This window comes from Tamandua tetradactyla, chromosome 14 (genome assembly GCF_023851605.1).
Source record: "Tamandua tetradactyla isolate mTamTet1 chromosome 14, mTamTet1.pri, whole genome shotgun sequence".
NCBI classification, from domain to species: domain Eukaryota; kingdom Metazoa; phylum Chordata; class Mammalia; order Pilosa; family Myrmecophagidae; genus Tamandua; species Tamandua tetradactyla.
The window spans coordinates 83,836,789-83,857,301 of record NC_135340.1 but is presented as its reverse complement, the minus strand read 5'-3'; the positions used below and the strand labels follow the sequence as shown (position 1 = coordinate 83,857,301).

At 52.9% G+C, this 20,513-nt stretch overlaps 1 protein-coding gene across 1 annotated transcript in view; it reads right to left on the bottom strand.

The window, feature by feature from the left end:
- Nucleotides 1–214: 214 nt before the first annotated feature.
- The window catches only part of SMAD6 (SMAD family member 6), a 75,639-nt gene continuing 55,340 nt past the window's right edge, over nucleotides 215–20,513 (bottom strand). The window contains exon 4 of the mRNA XM_077128286.1: nucleotides 215–1,222. Coding sequence (XP_076984401.1) covers nucleotides 681–1,222 — 542 coding nt within the window. The 3' untranslated portion in view covers nucleotides 215–680. The remainder of the gene's footprint in view (nucleotides 1,223–20,513) is intronic.

Below are 20,513 nucleotides of genomic sequence, written 5' to 3'. Positions count from 1 at the left end.
GGGGGGGTGGGATGGGCAGGCTCCGGGAGCCGAACCCGGGTCTCCGGCATGGCAGGCGAGAACTCTGCCACTGAGCCACCATCGCCCGCCCCATTTCTTCTACTCCTTATCCAGTTATAGACAGAGGTCAAGTTCAGGTTCCCTGATGGGCCAGAAACCCAACGAAACCCTGCGTGCCCCTCTTTGTCCAAAAGAAGACAGCTTTAAAAAAAAATCTATAATGCGAATACTTTATTATCAACGAGTGACTGGTATCAGCTTTTTGTCTGGGTATTAATATTTCAAAAACCATACACCAAACCCAGGCTTTTCCCACCTAGCTCTGCTGTATCATTTTCTTTAAAAAAAAAATCCAGAAACAAAACATAAAGAAGGAGGAGGGAAAGAAAGAAAATATATCTGTATTGAAAGAATTATAAGCCAAAGTGCGTCTTCCTTGTTTTGTCCATATACACACATTGCACCATACATAAATAATTACATTGTAAAAATGACTCCATAATTACAAGTATAATATATATTTCCATATAATATATAAAACTTTATATTAAATCTAGGTAGATGATATTTGGGGGGGTTCGTCCGTGGGGGGCTGTGTCTCCGGGGCGCCGGCCCCTCCCGCGGCCGGGCACGTGGCGGCGCCGTGGCCTCCCTGCCGGCCCGTCCCCGCGCGGCCGCCGCTATCTGTGGATGTTGAGGAGCACCTCGAGCCAGCACGGGCACGAGGTGATGAACTGCCGGGAGTAGCAGGGCCCCCAGCCCTTGGCGAAGCTGATGCGGACGCTGTTGGGGTCGTAGGGGCCATCGGCCGCGTCGGACTCCGGTGCGTGCTGGCGCAGGCCCGAGCGCTCGAAGTCGAACACCTTGATGGAGTAGCCGGGCGGCACCTTGCGCACCACCAGGGCGCGGCCGCCGGGGGCGTCCAGCGTCGGGGAGTTGACGAAGATGGGGTGCTCGCCGCGGTTGTAGGCCCAGACGCCGTCGGGCTCCTTGCTGAGCAGGATGCCGAAGCCGATCTTGCTGCGCGTCCGCCGCACCGACTCGCTGCGCTGCTCCAGGTTGAGCTGGCCCAGGCAGAAGCCGCTGCCCTGAGGTAGGTCGTAGAAGATGCTCACGGCCTGGTCGTACACCGCATAGAGGCGGCCCACCCGCGTCCGGTGCTCCCAGTACGCCACGCTGCACCAGTGGCTCGGCTTCGTGGCGTCCGGGGACATGCTGGCGTCTGCGGGGAAGCACAGCGCACGGGGCGGGTTAGTGCGGTGGGGAGGAGGCGGTGGGGGCCGTGGCCCCAGGGCCGGGCTGGGCGGGGCTTCTGGCGAGCCCCTGCCGCGTGCTGCGTGCTCCTCTCGAAAAGTAACACGCAGCAGGTGCACGCGCGCGCGCGCGCGCACACACACACACACAGAGTGGGAGACAAAGGTTGGGACCTACAGAGTGCAAACCGAGGCAAGGCACTACTGTGTGCTCGGGTCCCAGGGGACACACAGATGTGAGCTACACCCAGCCCATCCTCCCCACGAGAATTTCATAAGCTAACAGGAAAGACAGACAAACATACATGCATTAAAGAAGGGACCAAACATTGAGCACCAACAGTGTACCAGGAGCTGTCCAGACCTCTGCACCGTGTTTCTTCCTCTTTACCAAGGCGCTCTCACCAAGCCCTCGGGATTGCCTGCAAGCAGGCCTCCTTCCCCTAGTTTTACAGGTGAGAGCCCGAGACCCTGCCTCAGGCCACATGGCCAGTGAGCAGCAGAGCCAGCCCGGATTCAGACCCAGCTCCTTCAAGCCTCAACCCGAGCAGAGGAGGGTAAAGCCACATGGTGGTGACTCAAGGTTAGGAAGGCAGGGAGTGGGGGTGAGGAGGGGTGGGGGGTGTTGGCCCCCAGGCCCCTTCTAGCCTGGATTGTGGGCTTCCTGCCGTGGCCTTGTAAATAAGGCTGCCTGAGTGCTCCAAGTCTCAGCCTCCTACATTTCAGGGACTTTCCTGGTACCCCCCAAATTCTCTCTCTCTTGGCAGGAATTGCAGGTTTTCACCAGCAATGCAGTAATCTCTGAGATAGAGGGTCCTTAAGTGCTTAAGGCAATCATGCCCTAAGGGGCTCTGGACTGAGCCAGCTCTCTGAGGTGTGTGCTGCCCAAGTCTGGGCCTCAGTTTCCCCACTGTACAGGAAAAGGGGTGGCCTGGATGGCGACTGAAACCCCTTCCCACCCCAGCTTGGCACAACTCCACGTGTCTGGAGGAGCTGAACAATTTTCTGAGACTAGACATAAAACCAAATTACAGGTCAGGCCCCTCTGGAGGGGGAGGCCCTCCCTGCCACTCTTGTGTGGCCAGCTTTTCAGAGTCTGAAGCCTCTGGACATCCCAACTTTCCCTTGGGTCCACAGGTCTGAGAGAGGCAGGCCGGTGCCCACAACTGCCAGGCAAGGTGACGTGACTCACCAACACCCCTCCCACAAGGGCCCCTGGTCGGGGCCTTTGCACAGCCAGAGACGCCCTGCTGGGGCTCCAGAGAGAACAAGGCAAGGCACTGGATGGCTCAGTTTCTCCCAGGGAAACTGATCACAATCAGCCAAACATGAGGCAGGAAGGAGACCACTTCAAACACATCCACGTGGGGCACCTGTGCCTTCAGCCCAGCCCCGCCTCGGAGCCCCACAGGAGCATGCTGACAGACCCCTGGCATCCTCTCACACACGGGGAGACTGAGGCCCACCCAGCAGGAAAAGGTGTGCTCTGAGGAGCCTCCCACACGCTGCCTGCTCTACGGAAGCGATGGGCATGCCCCTCGCCTTCTGCCAGCATCGAGATCCTAGCCACAGGTCCCCAGGCCCGCTGGGGGAATTCAAGCCTGCACGCCAAATGAGAAGAGATATTGTTTGCCTCAGTTTCCATCCAGGTCCCTCGTGGCTGCTGCTTATGGTCAGGAGGGGAGAGGAAGAGGCCCTGCTCCCTGCCCTCAGTAGTAGCCCATGGGGAGTGACGAGGCTGTCAGCACACCAGGCCCAGCCAGTGGGCAGCCAAGAACAGCCCGGCCCTGAGCCCCTGCACCCCACGTGCTTCCAGGAAGGCAGGGCCAGGGAAGCAGCATCGTGCTAGCCTGGCCATAATATTCCAGCACCATTGCTTTTTGCCACCCTTGAGAATTCCTTTAGTGGTCACCAGCTATGTGCAGGGCACAGCAAAGAGGCGCAAAGAAGCTGTGCTTGGAGAAGGATGGGAGCCAGGATGGGCAGCAGGCATCGCCAGGAGAACTTCCTCAGGACAGCCTTGTGAGGAAGGCATTGTTACCACCCATGTAACAGGACAGGAAACTGAGGCCCAGAGGGTGCCATAGCTGGCCTAGGGAACCCCCTATTGAGTGTTGGAACCAGCCTTGGTGCCAGGCCACACTTCAGGAGGGAGCTCTTCTCCACACTCTTGGCCTTGGCCCCCGGTGTCCCTCATGGGAACGGTGCCCTATGATGGAGGAGAACCCCACAGAGCCCAGCTTCTTCCAACTGTGGGACTCAGGGACTGTACCCAGGCCAGGACCCATCCCCTGCAACCCCTCTGGCTGAGCAGAGTAGACAACACCTCATTACGCCTAGCCAGCCAAGTTTTCTACATTCAAGGAGAAAGACTGCCTCCTCCGGGAAGCCCTCTCTGACCTCTCTCTCCTGAGTGCCTATGGCCTTAACTGCAGTCCCCTCCCTTGGCCTGAGCAGGTGTCAGCTACTGGCCAGTGCCCTAGGCTAGTCTCAACTTTACTTGAGTAGGAAGAGGAGAAGGTATCCTCAGTTCCCACTGTGTCTGTCCCAAGCCTGCATAACCCTAGGAAACTCTTGGAACATGCTTAAAGGGAAGAAGGGAGGAAATAATTACTCCACAAGTGCCTGTACAGTGCCCCCCAAACTTCTATCTGCCAGGCAAGTGGCACTAATGGCTCAAGGAACCCTTGGCTGTGCCCCTTGAAACTGGTCTCCCAAGGGCAGTGAAGTGGTGGTAGGCAAGGACTTAGGTAGGTCTCCAATCTGACCCAGACGGCAAGCGGGTGGACCTCACCCCCATGCTCATGGACTCCCCACCCTACTTTCAGAGTCTTGCGGTTCCAGAGCTCAAAGGACCCCCTGAAATCATTTTGTCTAGGGTGCCCCAACACTTTGGGCTTTCACAAGCCAATGCATTCTTTAAAGGGGGTTGGGAATAACACAGGGTTACCACTGTTTATTTTGTCATGCATGGATTTATTTAAAACTGCAATACCAGTTACTATCACCACCATACAAGAAAGGGTAATTTGAGACCTCCCCCCCAAAAAAGATAAGCCCTACATTAGAAATGTAAAATAATAAATTTAGATTGAACAAAGTTTTCTACATTGTCTGTTTCTTTCATCATGGACCCATGAAAACTTTGTCCTGGGACTGGCCCGTAAGAAACACTAATTGAGTCCAATGTCTTTATGTGCCAAAGATGGCACCCAGGGGTGTGAAGTGATCTTTCCAAGAATACACAGCAGTAGGCAGTGAAGCTGGGACCAGAACTCAGGATGCCAGAATTCTAATCCTGCGCCATTGCAAGATCTAAATGGTTTCAGAGAAAGCAGACCTATGGCTGCCACCACTGATTGTGTGTATGGAGCCAGACAAGCCCCTAAATGGCCCCAAGCCTCAGTCCCCTCATCTGTAAAATGGACTCATTAGGAAATGAATACCTCACTCACCCCAGTCTCTTTTCTGGAAACTCTGGCAACAGATCAATTGGAGAAAGAAGGAGCAGTCTGTTTATTGGTTCCTGCACTGTCCCACCCTTCAGAGGCCAGGACTTCTTAGGGTGTTGGGAGTCACAGCCCAGCTCGGAGGGTCACCGCCATGGGCAGTTTCAGTAGGATAGTGGATGGCAACAGCCTTTGCAAACTGGAAAGTGCTTTACAAATACAAAGGAGGTGCTCAGTAAATGAAGAGATGAAAGGATGAAAAATGGAATATCTAGAATAAAAGGTGAGTGCTGCCCCGTGGTTCATTTTCATGCACATATATGCCTGTACATTAGGATATCATGCAGTATAGACAGCACCAGTGGACACGCTCGTTGTAGTACAGTGAGAAGCCAAGAAGCCCAAGACCCAGGCAAGTACCCACAGTCCCTGGGTCCCCTCTGCACTTCCCACTGCTGGGCAAAGCCCCTACCCTGCTCCCCCTGCCTCTTGTCTGTCGCCTGGACTGTCACTCAGAGGCCAAGGGGACTGTCTCTTGCAGATCTTTTTTCCTGGTGGCTCTGAGGCTGCGGTCCCGCCATCTCCTGCAGCCATCAGCCTAATTAAGAACCAGGTTCTTAATTGCAAATAAATACTGGGGAATCAGACCCGAGTGCACAACTTCAAAGATGACCGTGCTCTGACCGAAACTCCTGCTTACTACCCCCTGCGCAGGGCCTGGCTTAGTTCCCAGCCAGACTCTGGTCCCGGCTGGGAGGGCTCCGGGGGGAGGAGGAGGGACACGGTCTCGCGCTGCAGCCGGTGGAGCAGACAGAGCTGCATCAGCCCAGGAGTCCTGCCTCCCGGCCCTAATGAGGCAAGTCACCGCCCCTCTCCTAGCCTCAGCCTTCCTGAACCACGAGCATTTCCCCAGCTCTGCATTTTGCGATTTGGTGAATGCTCCCGGCAGCTCTAGCCTTCATCATCCAAACTTGGAGACAGTGTACCTCAGCAGGAAAAAGGATGAACAAAAATAAGGTACATCCATAGGGTGGAATACTAGGTACCAATAAAAAGGAACAGTCTGCTGAAACCTACAACAATGCGGGTGAATCTCAAGTGCCTCACTCTGAGCGAAAGCAGCCAGACAGGGAAGAAGATAAACTGTTTCCCTTTCTACGGAATGCTTCAATAGGCAAAACCTCACCTTCCGTGATAAACAGCAGAACTGCGGTTACCTCCAGGGAGTGGGGAAGGGGCACGGGGGAAGCTTCTGGGGTGATGAAGATGCTTGCCATCTTGAGGGGATGATGGTTACTCAGGTAATGTGTGACAAGAGTCACGACCTGTTATACATTTGGGAGCTGTGCATTTCACTGAATGTAGCAGAGATCAAAGAAATTAAAGAGAAGAAAGTGGGGAGGTGCTGCGGGGGGGGGGGTGCAGCCCTCCCGGCCACCCTGGCGTGGCCCCCGCCGAGCTCCCGGCGGCGCCCACATTCCTGCCACCAGAGGGCGCCGCGGCGCCGGCCCCCACAATAGGCGCTCTCCCCCGGCTCGCCAACGGCCGGAATTCCTTCCTCTGGGCTTCTCCGCCCAGCGCGGGGTGCTGGGAACCTAACGTGTAATTTTGTGGGGCTGCTGGGGCACCAAGGCGGCCGAGTGCCGTCTGAGGGAGCCAAGCTCCCAAGAAAAGGCCCTGGCTTCTGCGCATCAGCAATTCTGTGCCAACATAGTAGCAGGAGCCTTCCGGCATGCTCCCTGAGCCCACGGGCTGCAGCCTGTTGTCCTCCGGCTGCTTCTCCCCTTTCCCTCGGGCCAAAACTGTCCTGGACGCAGCCACCCCAGGAGGGGAACCAGAAGCATGCCCAAACCGAAGTCTCCGGAAAGTCTCGGGTTCCTTAGACTCTAAGGGCTCTAGACTTGAAGACTTGGAGCCGTCACCAGCCTTCTTGGTCTCCAGGGGCCCAGCGGGCCCTCCCCCATGCTCCCCTCTGTGTAGTAGCTTTCCTGCTGCTTCTTACCCCCTGGGGAACGGGTGGCAGAGCCCCAAGCCTCCTCACAGCCACCCATCAATGAGCGCAAAGGAGGGGCACAAAGACCCAAAGTTCAGAAAACTGGGAAGAGAGACTCAGAGGCCAGAGAGGTAAAGTGACTTGCCCAGAGTCACCCAGCAAGTTGGTGGCAAAGCCAGAGAGGAACCTGGAGCTGGCTTTTCCAATCACCTTTCCCCAGAGCTGTGCTGGATCCTCCTGCCCCTCTGGAAAAGTCCTTTCTCATCCCGTGTCGTGCCTGTGGCTTTAAGTTCCTGTCCAACCAACAGCTTTTTCATCTGTGGGTCCCAGGCCTGGGAATAATTACGTGGTCCTGCATCTGGTTAACCTAACACCCCTTTAAAAGCCTTGTTTGCCCATTAGATAAGTAGTTTTTGTTATCAATCTTAGGGGCAAAAAAAGGAGTTTCCACTTAACCCTCCCTTTGTCACTTAAGCTACAGAAATGGCTTCAGGTTTTGCAGCAAGTCCAGAGATGCAGCATTAATTAGAGGTTTTTTTTTTTTTTTCCTTTGGCAAGGGAGGGGAGACCATTCCTTTATCCACTGGTCTCCGGCAGTAAAAGCAGGGAAGGAATGTGCACAGGGCCATGTTAATGGTCAACAGCCTAGAATGAGCCTCTCACGGCTGAACTCTTTCCAAAAGCAGGGCCCAGCTGACAGGAGTTTCCTCTCATTCGCTACCCCCCCGCCCCTCCCCACCCCCACCTCCACCCCAGCACCTTTGGCTCCTAGAGGAAGCCGGGCTTCCAAGAGGAAGTTCCTAATCGGTCATTGCATCACGGGCGGTCTGGCCACCACCGCCGCCTGCACAGGGCCAACCTCAGGGGCTCTTTCGGCTGCGCTCCCCACCCTCCCAGCCTTCAGCTGCTCTGCTCAGGTTTTTTACTTCCAAGAAAGGGAGTGTGATGGGAGCGGGAAGGGAGCATGGCAGCAAGAGAGGAGGAGGGAGGCCAGGAAACACGCAGTCCATGTGGCCTAAATTCATGGTTTAACTGAGGCCCAAAGAGATGAAGTGATTTGCTGCAGTGGCAGTGGAAGTCAGCGACAGGACCCGTGGGACCGGTCCAGACTGGTCTGCAGCCTCCAGACAGGGAGGGGTTAAGAGCACGTGCACGAGCTTTGGCACCAGGCTGCCTGGATGTGAGTCCCACAGCTCAGTCACTTGGCAGCTGTGAAGTCCTCGGCAAGTGACCTCGCCCCCCTGGGCCTCAGTTTCCTAACCTGTGAAATGGAGATGCAATTCGTAACTACCTCTTTAGAGCTGCTGGGATTACTTTAAAGTATGTCATATAATGCTGCTCAAAATAAGCACTCCATACAACAGCTATGATTATTATTACTACCATGCATAAGTTAATCTTATCTCCAACGTAGTAGTCTTATAAATTCTTTGACAGCTTCATCCTGTATATTTCATTCCTGTATTCATATCAGATAACACATGCAGAAATAAATGTCACATTTAGTGAACCAAATGGCAGAAAGAGTATAAAGCACTTTAAATGCACTACCTCCACACACACTGTTAATCCTTTCAGTCGTTCCCATGTGTAGATGAGAGAGCTGAAGCCTGAAAAGTCACCTCACTTGTCCAAAGGCTTTAGCTAGGATTTGAATCCATGTCCCTCTAGGATAAGAGACAGGGGTCCTTCAGTGGTGCTCAGCAAACTGGAAACGGTACTGGGAGCACTCGATCTCCATTTGCAAAAAAAGGAAGCCCCTACTCTTCGCACCATATACAAAACTCAATTCAAAATGGATCAAAGACCTTCATCTAAGAGCCAGAACTATCAAACTCCTAGAAGAAAATGTATTCGGGACCTTGGTTTCTTAGACTTGACACTTAAAGCACAAGCAAAAAAAGAAAAATAAATGGGACCTCATCAAGATTAAAAACTTTTGGGCCTCAAAGAACTTTATCATGAAAGTAAAATGACTACCAACACAATGGGAGAAAATATTTGGAAACCACACATCCAATAAAGGTTTAATATTCAGATTATATAAAGAAATTCTTCAACTTCACAAAAAGACAGCCCAATTAAAAATTGGGCAAAATACTTGAATAGGAATCTCTCTAAAGAAGATATACAAAGAAAAGCTGGAAAGCACATAAAAAGATGCTCAACATTCATTAGCCATCAGCGAAATGCAAACCACATCCATTAGAATGGCTGTTATTAAAAAAGTGAAAAGTAAGTGTTGGAGAAGCTGCGGAGATACAGGAACACTCATTCACTGCTGGTGGGAATGTAAAATGGTGCAGCCACTGTGAAAGACAGTCTACGGGGTTCCTTAGAAAGGGAGTTCAGAAAGTTCCTCAGAAGTACCATCTGACCCAGCAATCTCACTATTAGGTATGTACCCAAAAGAACTGAAAGTAGGGACTCAAACAAATATTTTCACACCGATTTTCCAAGTGGCATTATTCCCAATTGCTGAAAGATGGAAGCAACCCTGTGCGTCCATCAACCAAAGAATGGATAAACAAAATGTGGTATATAGATACAATGGAATATTATTCAGCCGTAAAAAAGGAACGGCGCCCTGAAGCATGTGACAACCTGGAGGAATCTTGAAGACATTATGTTGAGTGAAATAAGCCAGATCCAAAAGGACAGATGTATGATCTCATTGTTTTGAAACAATTAGAATAAGCAAACTCATTGAGTCAGAATCTAGAACACAGGTTACCAGGGGACAGGGTGGGAAGAGGGAGTGGGAAGTTAAAATGTACAGGGCATTTGGAATGATGGAAATGTTTTGGTAACGGATGGTGGTGATGTTAGCACAACCCTGTGAATGCAAGTAAACATAATCTGAAATATATATCAGTATGATTAAAAGGGGGAAGTGTTAGATTGTACATATGGTAACAGAATAGAATTTTAAATCCATGGAACTACACTGCACAAATAATGAACCCTAAGTTAAACCGTGGACTTTAATTAATAATACTGTGCTATCATCAAATGTAACAGATGTTCCACACCAATGCAAGGTGGTGGCAGGGTGGTGTGTGGGAAGCCTGTATTTCATGCATGACGGTTCTGTAAACCCACAATCTCTGTAGTTTTAGAAACAGAGGGAGAAATGGGGTGCCCTCTGCATCACTCCCACGGTTGCAACATTTGGATCCAAAACCCCGGAGCGAGTGCAGGGTAACCGCAAAGGGGCTGGGCTGTTGCAATCCAGCCGCATCCACTACAAGCTGCCAAGTAGGGCTCTCTGTAAGGTCAGATGTTAAAAGGGGTCCTCAGACGTGGCAGGGTTGGTGCCACTGCTCACTTTCCCGGGAGGGCAGTGGGTTTTTTCAAATAACACGTCTTATCGTAGCTGTCTGTGCCCCTGCCCCACCTCTGTCCTCACCCCACACAGCTCTGCAAAATATCTATTTTTGGGTTTTGAGTATAGTTCTTCCTGCACACTCAAATCTTCCCTCCCTCCAAAACACAAAAACAGCCGTCTTCTAGGTGCGCTACAGTACTGACCACTGACCTTGCGAGAGGGCTGCTAAGCCTGGCCGAGCACCTGGAAGGGGTGCTTCGCTCCTTTTTTGTTTTGCTTGTGTTCCCGCATGGGGCTTCACTTCTTTTGAACTTCCCGAGTCCAGGAGATGGAATCATCCCCATCCTCAGAGGACTGTCCCAGGATCTGAGGGGCTACACAGCAGGGCAGCGTGGGAATCTGCTCCAGCCTGGCCTGACCCTAGGCCCAGCCTCCTCTCCGCTGGGCCCTTCGCCTGCCTCATAAGCCACCTCCGCTCTTTTGGAGTAGTTCTCGGAGGTGCCTGTCCAGGAGGGGTTTAGAGGGGAAGGGGGTGGGGTGAAGGGCAGCGGCCGCCAGGCTGGGTAGTATGGGGCCTTCTCTGGACGTAGGTCCGGAGCCCTGCAGGAAGGCCTTACTTTCAGCCTCAGTGTCCCCACCCCGGCGCCTCCTTGGCCCCAGGTCTCCGGTGGACAAAGTGGAGGCCTGGGCTGAGACGGGTAAGGTTTCCATTCTTTCATCTTAAGTGGTATTCAAAGAAATCCCCAAAAGATGAAGTCATCTTGCAGGCCTGACATAAAACAAGCTTTCTCCGGGCCCTAACACACAGGCCTGCTCAGTGTCTCCTCCACAGACAGATTCCCCAGGAGCTATTAGGCCCTACCACTCTGGCAGGCAGGGGGACCCACCGGAGGAAGTCCTGCTCCCAGCAGCTTCCCTCAGCATCCCTGGGCTCGCAGCACCCCCACCTCTGCCACCAAGCCCCCCCTCGCCCTGCCAAGAGATGGCGTTCTGCTGGGCAAGGCTGTTCCGGGCTCCTGCGGCCCAGAGAGCAGGAGGTTGGTTCCCCAGGCCCCATGCTCCATGGAACAAGCTACCTTTTTAACAGCCTCTGTGCAGACAGCTACAACTTTCTCTGAGCCACAGTGAGCTGGCGTCAGAGCTATCTCCTTCATCAAAGTGTTGATCGATCAGACTCCACACCAGAAAAGCTGGTGCCTGCCTGGCTCGGCCTCCTGCCTGGCCCTCTGCAGGTGACCGGTCCCTCCGAAAGGAAACCCAAATAGGAAACAAGGCAGGGAACCCTCTCAGACCCCTGCAGCCAGGGGAGGTGAGTCCAAGCGGGAGAGTTCTGGGTGGGGAGGGAAGGATGGCAAGAAATGTCTGAAGAGAGCAAGTGAAGTTGATAAGCAGCTTATAAAATCAGCCCACGTTTTCAAAAAGGAACTAGTTACTCCAGCAAAAGGCTCTGAACTTTGCTCCCATTCCAAGGCATCTCTGGCTTATCACAAAGTTAGACTGGAGCAGGTTTGTTTGTTTTCTTAGCCTAGATCCTACCTGGGGGTGAGAAAGCCTGGCTTTTATTATTGCCCCTGGAAAGATTCTAGAATAACACCGGCTGTGCAGGAAAATGGGGAGCTGGGCACCTAGGTCCCCTGGACAGAGAAGGCAGCGGTGAAAAGGAGAAGGGCCCCCAAGTCCTCCTGGCCTGCAGGTCTGGCCTGCTGATGACCCGATTCCCAAATTCACACACAAACCAGGCCCCTTGCCCCGACATCCATTTCTGGCCGGACGTGTCCAAATTCGCCAAATTCAACCTGACCCTGACTTCCTTGGTGAATCCAAGATGGCAGAGAATGAAAGTGGCCCTCGGAGGTTCAGCCAGGACGGCCTGGGTGCGCTTCAGAGGGCAGGACGCTGGTCTGTGGCAGGAAGCCCACTCTTGGAGAAGTCGGAGGACTTCCATTTTTTCTTTCACTTCCCAAATCTGAGTTTATCTGCTAACCTCCTGCCTCAGACTTCTAGTTAGACGCTCAGTCACCCTGTCACGGCTCTCAGGGATGTAGAAACATGCCAGGGAAACACCAGGTGGGACACTCACAGCCCCAGCCCCCTCAAATCCCTGGCCTCAGCGCTGCCTGCCACTGGGCCGCTCATCAACCTGTGCCTTGAATGCCCCCCTCCAGGAGTGCCTTGTCCATGCTGGTCTCTGTTGATCTAGAAGGTTCCCAGGGACCACTTGGGCTAATGTGGTACAGAGGTGACCTGGTGCAAATCCTAACTGCTGTGTTACTGTGGGCAGGTGACTTTACCTCTCTGAGCACCAGGACCGGCTACATAATTTGCAGGGCTCAGCGCAAAATGAAAATGTGGGCCCAGGTTTAAAAAAAAAATTAAGAATTCCAAGATGGTACCCAAACTGACACTCAATGAATATGAGTTTCCTGCCCCACTTCCCAACATTTTTCATTTTTCATTCCCAACATTTGATGTCTCCTCCTTTGGGGAGTCCTCAGTCCCTGGGTCTGAACCACGAGCCTACTCCTCTGTGGGTGTCATCAGAGGATACGTGTTTCCACCCTGGACTCATCTCTGCACCCCCTGCCCTGGGATCCAGCCTGAGAGAGGTGCTCTCGGCAACCGGGTGCAGTATGGAATCTTACATTCAAGGGCTGGGAGGGCTCTTGAGAAGTCTTCGGGTCTTCCCCTGGTTTGAAAAAGGTGCAGTGGCAATACTGTTCCCATTTAACAGATGACACCACTGATGCTAAGAAGCCAGCAAATGAGGGTGAGGAGTGAGAAGCACTGTCCCTACTTGCTAATCCCTCTTGACGCAGCCAGGTCAATGGATGCCAAATGAGCTCACTGTGTGTAAAGCTTGTTTGGTGGCTCACAAACATCGCCTAAAGCCTACCGTCATCTTGTCTGGCAATGGGGGTGGATTTAATTTCTCTGGCTTGTTAGGTCTTATGAGGGTGAAGGGAACAGGGACTCTGGCTTTCAATGGAAGCGCCAAAGAACAGGGCAGGGTGGGGGTGGGGTCGGGTCTTATTTGCCAAGCTCTCAGAAATAGGCCTCATCTCACACCAGCCTGTTGTTATTTACCAGCTAGAAACATCGTGTGACCTTTGCAAACCAAATATACTTGCTTTGGTTTACAGAAAAGATGCAGGTAGGGATAAACATGTCAAAATCAAAGCACCACAGGTGGGGGAGGGCAGCCCAATTTAAAAATAATCTTTGCCTTAAATCCTTTCCTTTAAAATACTCTTTTGTAACAAAATATACATAATCCACACTTCTTTAGTGAATGTAGAGTCCTACCTACCCGGCTTTCTTAAAGTGGGGGTTGCTTTTATAACAAGCAAAAAGCTAATATTGACTGGAGAGATCATTAATCCACATTTAAAATCTAATATTTGCAGAGAGAACGCAGTAACGTGAGATTTAAATGTTCCCTACAAAAATGTTGCAAAATGACCCACTGGCTTGGCAGAAGCTCATGGCACCGGCACAGCGACCAGGTCTGTTTGTGGCCATGCTACTGTGCACGCAGGGTAAAGCTGCACCAGCACCACCATGCCCGAGCGTCTGAGTTTGTTTGATCAGGGGGTGGATCAAACCCTGATCCACCGGGCTGGCAGGCAGATAGAGCCCTTTGCCGCAACCCTGTGTCCAAGACCGGTTTCCAAGGCAGGAAGAGACCCAGCTTAGCTCCACAGCTTCTATGGAACCCCTAAGCCAAGGTGGCTTCATCTCCATCAACAGTGATAGTGGGATGTAGGGTTTTCCAGTTCTACAACAGTCAATTGAGTTTCTCCGCCCAAAGCTGAATTTTCATTTAAGAGAGGACATCTGCCTTGTTTTCCTTGATCTAGGTCATAAAACTTGATTTCTCCTAGCAAAGGCAAAAGGATCTAGAAGACCTCTGGGCCGAACCAGGCTGCCAGCTGCCTGCCACACACACCAGACAGCAATGTCCAAATGCCTTCTAGAAATGCCTCCCCCTCCGGAGGGCTGTTTGCAACCCCAGGGACCTGTGTAATAGGTGGGAGCAAGGGGTGCCCTTCTTAAACCACTGGGAAACTCGAGGGGCCTTGGGGAAGGCGGGCAACTTGTGCCTACCCTAGCAAGCAGCATTTAGGGGGCATGCACAGGCCCTGCAAACACTAGCAGAGATTTGCTGAGAGTTGCCACGGGCATCCTTTGCCATAGCTGGCTCTTTCCTCCAGCCGTGCCCATTTGAACCCAGCTGCTACAGAGCACCTCCAGTGCACACATCCTGAGAACAGTCTGAGGAGGTAGGTATCATTTCACAGAGGAAGAAAAGGAGGTTTGGGGGTTAAGCTCCCTGCCCCCTGGTCACACAGTCAGTAGGGCAGAATTTGAACGCAGAGCAGCTGGACTCCACGGTCACTCTTTCTTCACTCCTCCTCCCAGAGTGTGCCCTGGAGGGCTGCCAGTCAATTTCTTGCCTATTCCTGGTTCCAGGAGGTGGCCAGCGCCATCCCCTCTGCCAGCGTCTCCCCCGGGTGTGACCCACACCTCCCCACGGAGGCTGGTGCCTGCCGCCCTGTCCTGCAGCCGCCAGCGGCCAGCGCCAGCCTCCCCCGAGCTCAGGCCCCAGCTGGGTCCCCAGAGGAGGATCCCGGGTAATTCTCCCCATAAATCATGGCCACTGTGAATTTCCCTTTTAGCCACAGGCAAAGTCAAACTTTCCTTCCCCCACTGTAGTTAACCACTCTTTGTTCACTGTATCTCTGCGGCTCCGCCTGGCAAGGGGCCAGCTCTCAATTATTAATTAATCTAGAAGGTGCAGGTTGCATTCCTGGCCACCTAACCACTTCCTCCTTGGCCGGGAACTTGCAGGCCAGGCCCTCTGAGTTACATCTAGCATCTCACAACACCTCAAGCCCTATCTTGTGGCCATAACTGCAAGAAAGGACATTTAAAAGCAGAGTTAAAAATAACAGCCAAAAACCCAAACCCCAGAATCTCCTTTTCCAACTCCCTCCCACAGCACCAACCCAACCTGCAGGCAACTGGCAGTCCTAGAGCCACATGAAGGCCTCAGTTTCCCATCTGTGAAATGGGGACACATCCCCCCATCACAGAGGGCTGCTGTGCTTGTGGTGGTGGTGGTGGTGGGGTCATCGATGGGTCCTCCCCTCTGTAATTCTCACTAGCCAGAGAGGGAGAGACCAAGACTTAAAGAAGTTTGGGAATCCACAGAACAAGACAACCAGACCTTGTATGAAATGCAGCTTTATAAACGATAGAATTCAGTTATGAGGTCAGATGAGTGCTGACTCCTTGGGCTAAGCAGTGTCTTTAATTCCTAAATGTGCTAAATGTCTTTCCCTCCCACAAATTACACATTAGAATGGGCACCTCATGTAAGCAGTAAAGCTGAAAGGTTAATGTCAAAGCTAGTTGGGTGATTGCCAAAATTAATTGCCAAGATTAAGCCACAGGACCAGGGAAGGACATAAAGAAATAGAGGGAACATATCTGATCATAAACAAGGGCAAAACACTTGTCTTTTTCATTCCCTTTGTCCTCCCCTCCCTCCTCCACCAGCCCCCAGCACACCTCACGGTATCTCAACCTCATCTGGAGTGTGAGCCAGATGACCTTAGGGTATATATAGTCTAAGAAATATCTTTGGAATCTCATGCTTTATCTCCTCCATAACATGTCTGCATTTCATCCGATAAGACAAATGATGTGTCCCCCAAATCGTCAGGGAAGGAAGGGACACTTTGTCTTTTGGCTTCCCGTACCCTGAGCTCTGAGGCTTTGGGATAAAACATGCACGCTGCCAAGATAAATTATCGTGCACATACAATAGAGTACCATGAATTAGGACTCATAAATCCAGAGTTTGTACGAATTCCGAAAGCAGCTGGGTTGAAGTTTAAAAAGAAAAAAAAAAGTTCGATAAACAAATGCAAAATATAAATAAGGCTCAGAAGGACTGTTTATCTGGCTAGCGCTGTATAAACAATGGGTATACCACCTACAAATCGTTCTGATACGTCCACTACAGCAGATCTAATGACCTCCCACAGGAAGCATTATCCCATCAGCGTCAGTCCACGGTACCTGAAAATCACAAAACTTGGTTTCTCAGACAGCATCCTTCCCAGTGACCTACCCCCGCCACCAGTCAGAATTTGCAAGAGTTCCCTTTCTGAGAACCTGGAGAGGAGACCCTCTGGACCACTGCATGCCAGGGACACTGCGGGGACTCGAGTCCCTGGCAAGGAGGTGCTGAAGCCCTTGGCTCTGACATGCCAACATGTTGCCTGGTTATCTCGGCCCACCTGAGAGCAGCAGCCTTCCCTGGGGCGCTCGGTGAGGGGACCCTGCCAACTCGGGGGCCTCCATGTGAGAGCAGGCTGGCAAGGAGGGCCCCTCACCCTGCGTGGAGACCCCTCAGGTGTCAACTGCAGTAGGTGAACCAAGGAGAGCCGTTCATGGCCTCTTGGATGATGCACAAATGAGCCGGGTTCCCCTGCTTTCTCCTTGGGAGGTGGCAGCATTTCCACCTCCGAGGGTCAGTCATTTTTCAGAAGAGCGGATGGGGTGGGGGTAGGGGCCCAAAGATAAGCATCCCGGAGTGTGGGGGCAGCAGGAAGAGGCCCCGGGCGAGGCTGTGAAGCCGGCAGGCAGGGAGGGTGGTGGTCCTGGCCCGCGAGGGACAGACTCCGCGGCCCCAGAGAGGCGGGCAGTGGGCCAAGCTGGAAATACCGAGGGCTGCTCCAGCTCGGGGAGACGCCGTGCCAAGTCCGGGAGGCAGCGCTGATGGGGAATGGCAGGTTCCGGCCGGGCGGATCCCCAAGGGCACCGAGTCAGGAGTAACTGCCTGTGTCTCTGGACACGTGGGGGCTGGAGCCGGGCCAGGGAGACCCAGAGCCGCCAGTCTCCCTGGGGTGTCCCGGGGCTACTCCACGGCCAGCCAGCATAAGGCCCCCCGAAGAAGGCAGAGCCCCTCCGAAAGGCTTGCTGATATGGCAGGGAGTCAGGCCCAGCCTCCAGGTGGAAGGGGGTGGCTCTCCTGGTTGCAGAGGGGTTCAGAGAGCCCTCTGCACCCGCTGTCCACTGCTGGACCCTGCCATATTCCCTCATGGGCATGGCAGACAATTCCTGGGTCACCAATCCCTGAGCGCACCCCATTGGGTGAGGGGACCAGTTTCAGAGGGGGACCCCAAAGCTGGCAGGGACCCCTCTGCCATGTCCCTTGGGGATGACTCATCTCTTGGGGCAGGGCAGCCAGGTGAATTGACAGACGCTTCTTCTCCCTTCACCTACCAAATCCTTGGCTCCCTGCCCCAGGTTTCAAATACCGCCATAAGGTAAACCAACAAAAACACTGAGGCTGGCGATGGAGGCTCACCACCACACGTGCATCCTGCCACCAGATGGGCGTTCGGCCCTGGCCACCCGGGGCTCAGTCCTGGGCCCTACCTCCCCTACGTAGTATGGCAGAAGGCTTCTTCCCATAGGCTGGGAATCTGAGCATCTACTTGTTTCAACCTTCTCCCTCCACCTCACAGCATTTACCCGAAGCAGGCAGACTCAAGATTATTTGTAAAAACCCACTCAGAACCACATCCTAGCAGGTCCTTCGTGCCAGTGTCCTACCCTCTCTAGCTGTCCCCAACCACTCTCACCCCGACACTGGGAGCTGCTCTGCCCAGGCCTCAGGCACATGGAACCACCCTGAAACCCTGGAAGCAAATTCCCAGAGGGGAAAGAGTGGGTAGGATGTTTTCAAGAACCACTCATTGTGGGTTTGGGCTTCCGCCAACAGAAGTGCCACAGAGATGCAAGGAAAGCGTTCACTTAAGATTCTAGCCGTCCCCTCACTCTTGCTCCTAAAGTGCCTACTGTGTGCAAGGAGGCACCAACACAGAGGAATGAATAATTCCAAGGCAAGGGAAATGCTAGAGGCTGAGGTGAGGAGAAGTGAGTAGGAATGTCAAAGGGAATCAGGAAGAATCCTGTTTTTTGCAAACACCATTCCTTCTGGTCAGTTCCAAGTTATTTAGTGGGATACACACACATTTCCCTCCCCAGACTAAAACAGCCCTCCCTAAGATGTGCAGTCTGAAGGGAATAAAAGAAATAACATAAACATTCTTCACTGTTGGCCTATAAGAAATGAGCACTTCCTAACCCAGGCCTGTAGCTAACTGCAAGCCTGTAGAAAATCCCACTTCTTGTGACTTCTGAAGTTCCTTTCTGTTTCCAATTCAAAATGGACTCTGTCGCTTGGGGAAAATCTGCTTGCTACCCCTAGTGGGTCATATAAATGTTTCAGAGTTGAGGATGAGGGGGCAGACCAACCTCAGATTGATAGAAACTCTTAAAATTATAGAGTAGTTGTGGAACCCACTGTCTAATAGCAAATCAAGCTTATTTCAAAGAGAAACCTAGAGCGAGTTAGAGGCATCTGAAGGATTCCTGGAGAACTGCTGAATGTCAGGGCTACAGCACAGTTAGCCCACCTTTCTCCCTTTACAGAAGAGGAAACTGAGGCTCAGAGAGCAGAAATCTCTTGCCTGAGGCCATGTTAACAGGACCAGGTCTCAAGGGTAGAGTGCCTGTCTCTGGGAAAGGATCCTGTCCTCAAAACCAGCAGGCCCTAGGCACTGAGTCAAACAATCCTGACGAGTCCAGCCAAGATGAATTATTTTTGCAAAAGGGTCTGTTTGTTTGTTTTTGTGGGTAGCAGGGAAGGAGTCCTTCCTCGCATCACTGTAAGAACAACTCCCTGCCTCTGCCTGAGAAGCGACCCGCCCCGACTCCGGCACCGCCACCAACTCTCAGGCAAAGGATGTGCGTTGCAAAAATGGGGCAAAGTTTCCTATTCTGAAGATAACATTGTAAGACACAGGAAGTCCACGAGCAGAGCCTGCGTTTCCAGAAGGCCTCTGCACACCCGTTCGCAACCACTTCCATTGTACAGGGTTTCTAGAGGTTCTGTGGCTGGGGGAGGAGGGAGGGAGGGGTGGGGGGTGGCTGGGAAGGGGCAGGGCATACCCAGGTGAGCGTCCACAGGGGTCCTCCCTGACCCCAGCCTCACTGGGCCTCCTGGTGACTCAGACCCCCTCTCTGGGCCCCAGCTTCCTCGATTGAAAAATAAAAGGGTTAAAAAAATAAAAAGCCGATGTTTCTCCTCTGTAGGCCCCTCGTGTCCAGATTCCCAGGCCCCACCCCTGGAGATTCTGATTCATGGCTCTTGGGTGGAGCCCGGGAATCCATGTTTCTAACAAGATTTAAGAGGTCCCTTTGCTGGCTCTGATTTCTCATGATCCTGCGAGTTGAGAGTTCGACAGCCTGGCCCGGTGGTGGGAGAGCTGGCTTCCTCGAGGGAGGAATGACAGGGGCAGGAAAGAGACCAAACCAAACTGACTTCCCAGCATCAGACAGACGTGGCCGGTCTCAGCGCCAAGTGGGAGCTCTGTAGGGAAGGCGACACTGCGGAGCCACCGCGGACAGCTCTGACTCAGTGTCTGGACAGGCCCTTGGGACGTCTCCGCGTGGGATTCTAATGCAAGGGCCTCGGTTCAAATCCCGGCTCTGCCACTTCTGAGCTGTGGATCTGGAAGGAATGGCCTGAACCTCTCTGGGCCACAGGTTCCCCATCTGTAAAATGGGATCAAGAGTGACTCTGACAAAGAATCACTGCCAGCGGACTACTGTACTAACAGCAGCATGTACCACGAGCCCTCCGAAGCCAGGGCACACCTCATTCTCACAACAACCCTGAGGCAGATGCTTTTATTCACTGGGGTTCTTTATAGACAAGGATAATTTACAGAGGCGGTAACGGGGGCCTCTGACTAATCCAAGGCCTTCCTGTTACAGAGGTGGTGTTGGGCTCTGCACACATTCAGTGTCACCCTCTGCTCAGACCACGTGCAGCACGCAGGGACCCCCTCTGATTTCCTTCCCCATCCTAATTCCACAGGCACTGCCGTATGCCTACTCTGTGCAAAACACTGTTCTGGACGGGGTGCAAGGAGACAAAGACACAATCTCTGCTCAAAGTCCAAGAGGGAAGAAAAATGAGCCAGGTGTTCAAAATGAGGGGTCTCCACAAGGCAACAAGTGGCAGAAACCCACGTCCACCAAGGGGAAGTGGGGAGGCTGATCCAGGGCTTGGAGGCCAAGGGTGAGTGCAGAGGGAATGGAAGGGATGGGGGTGGGGAGCGGCATTCCCGATGTGCAAAGGCCCAGAGGCAGGAGGAGATGGGCAAAGAGCCTTGTAGGATCAGACAGAGAACTGGGTGGAGAAAGGAGAGTCTGTGGAGGCTGCATGGGCCAGGTCATGCCAAACCTAGACTGTGTGACCAGGAGTGAACACGTGTTACTGGGCACGCAAGGAGCCATGGCAAGACATGGAGCAAAGCAGGGGCAGAGCCCAAACAGGTCTCTACCTTTGCAGGTGTGCACACACCCCAACAGACTGTTAGCCCGGGAAGGACGGTCACCCTGCCTCT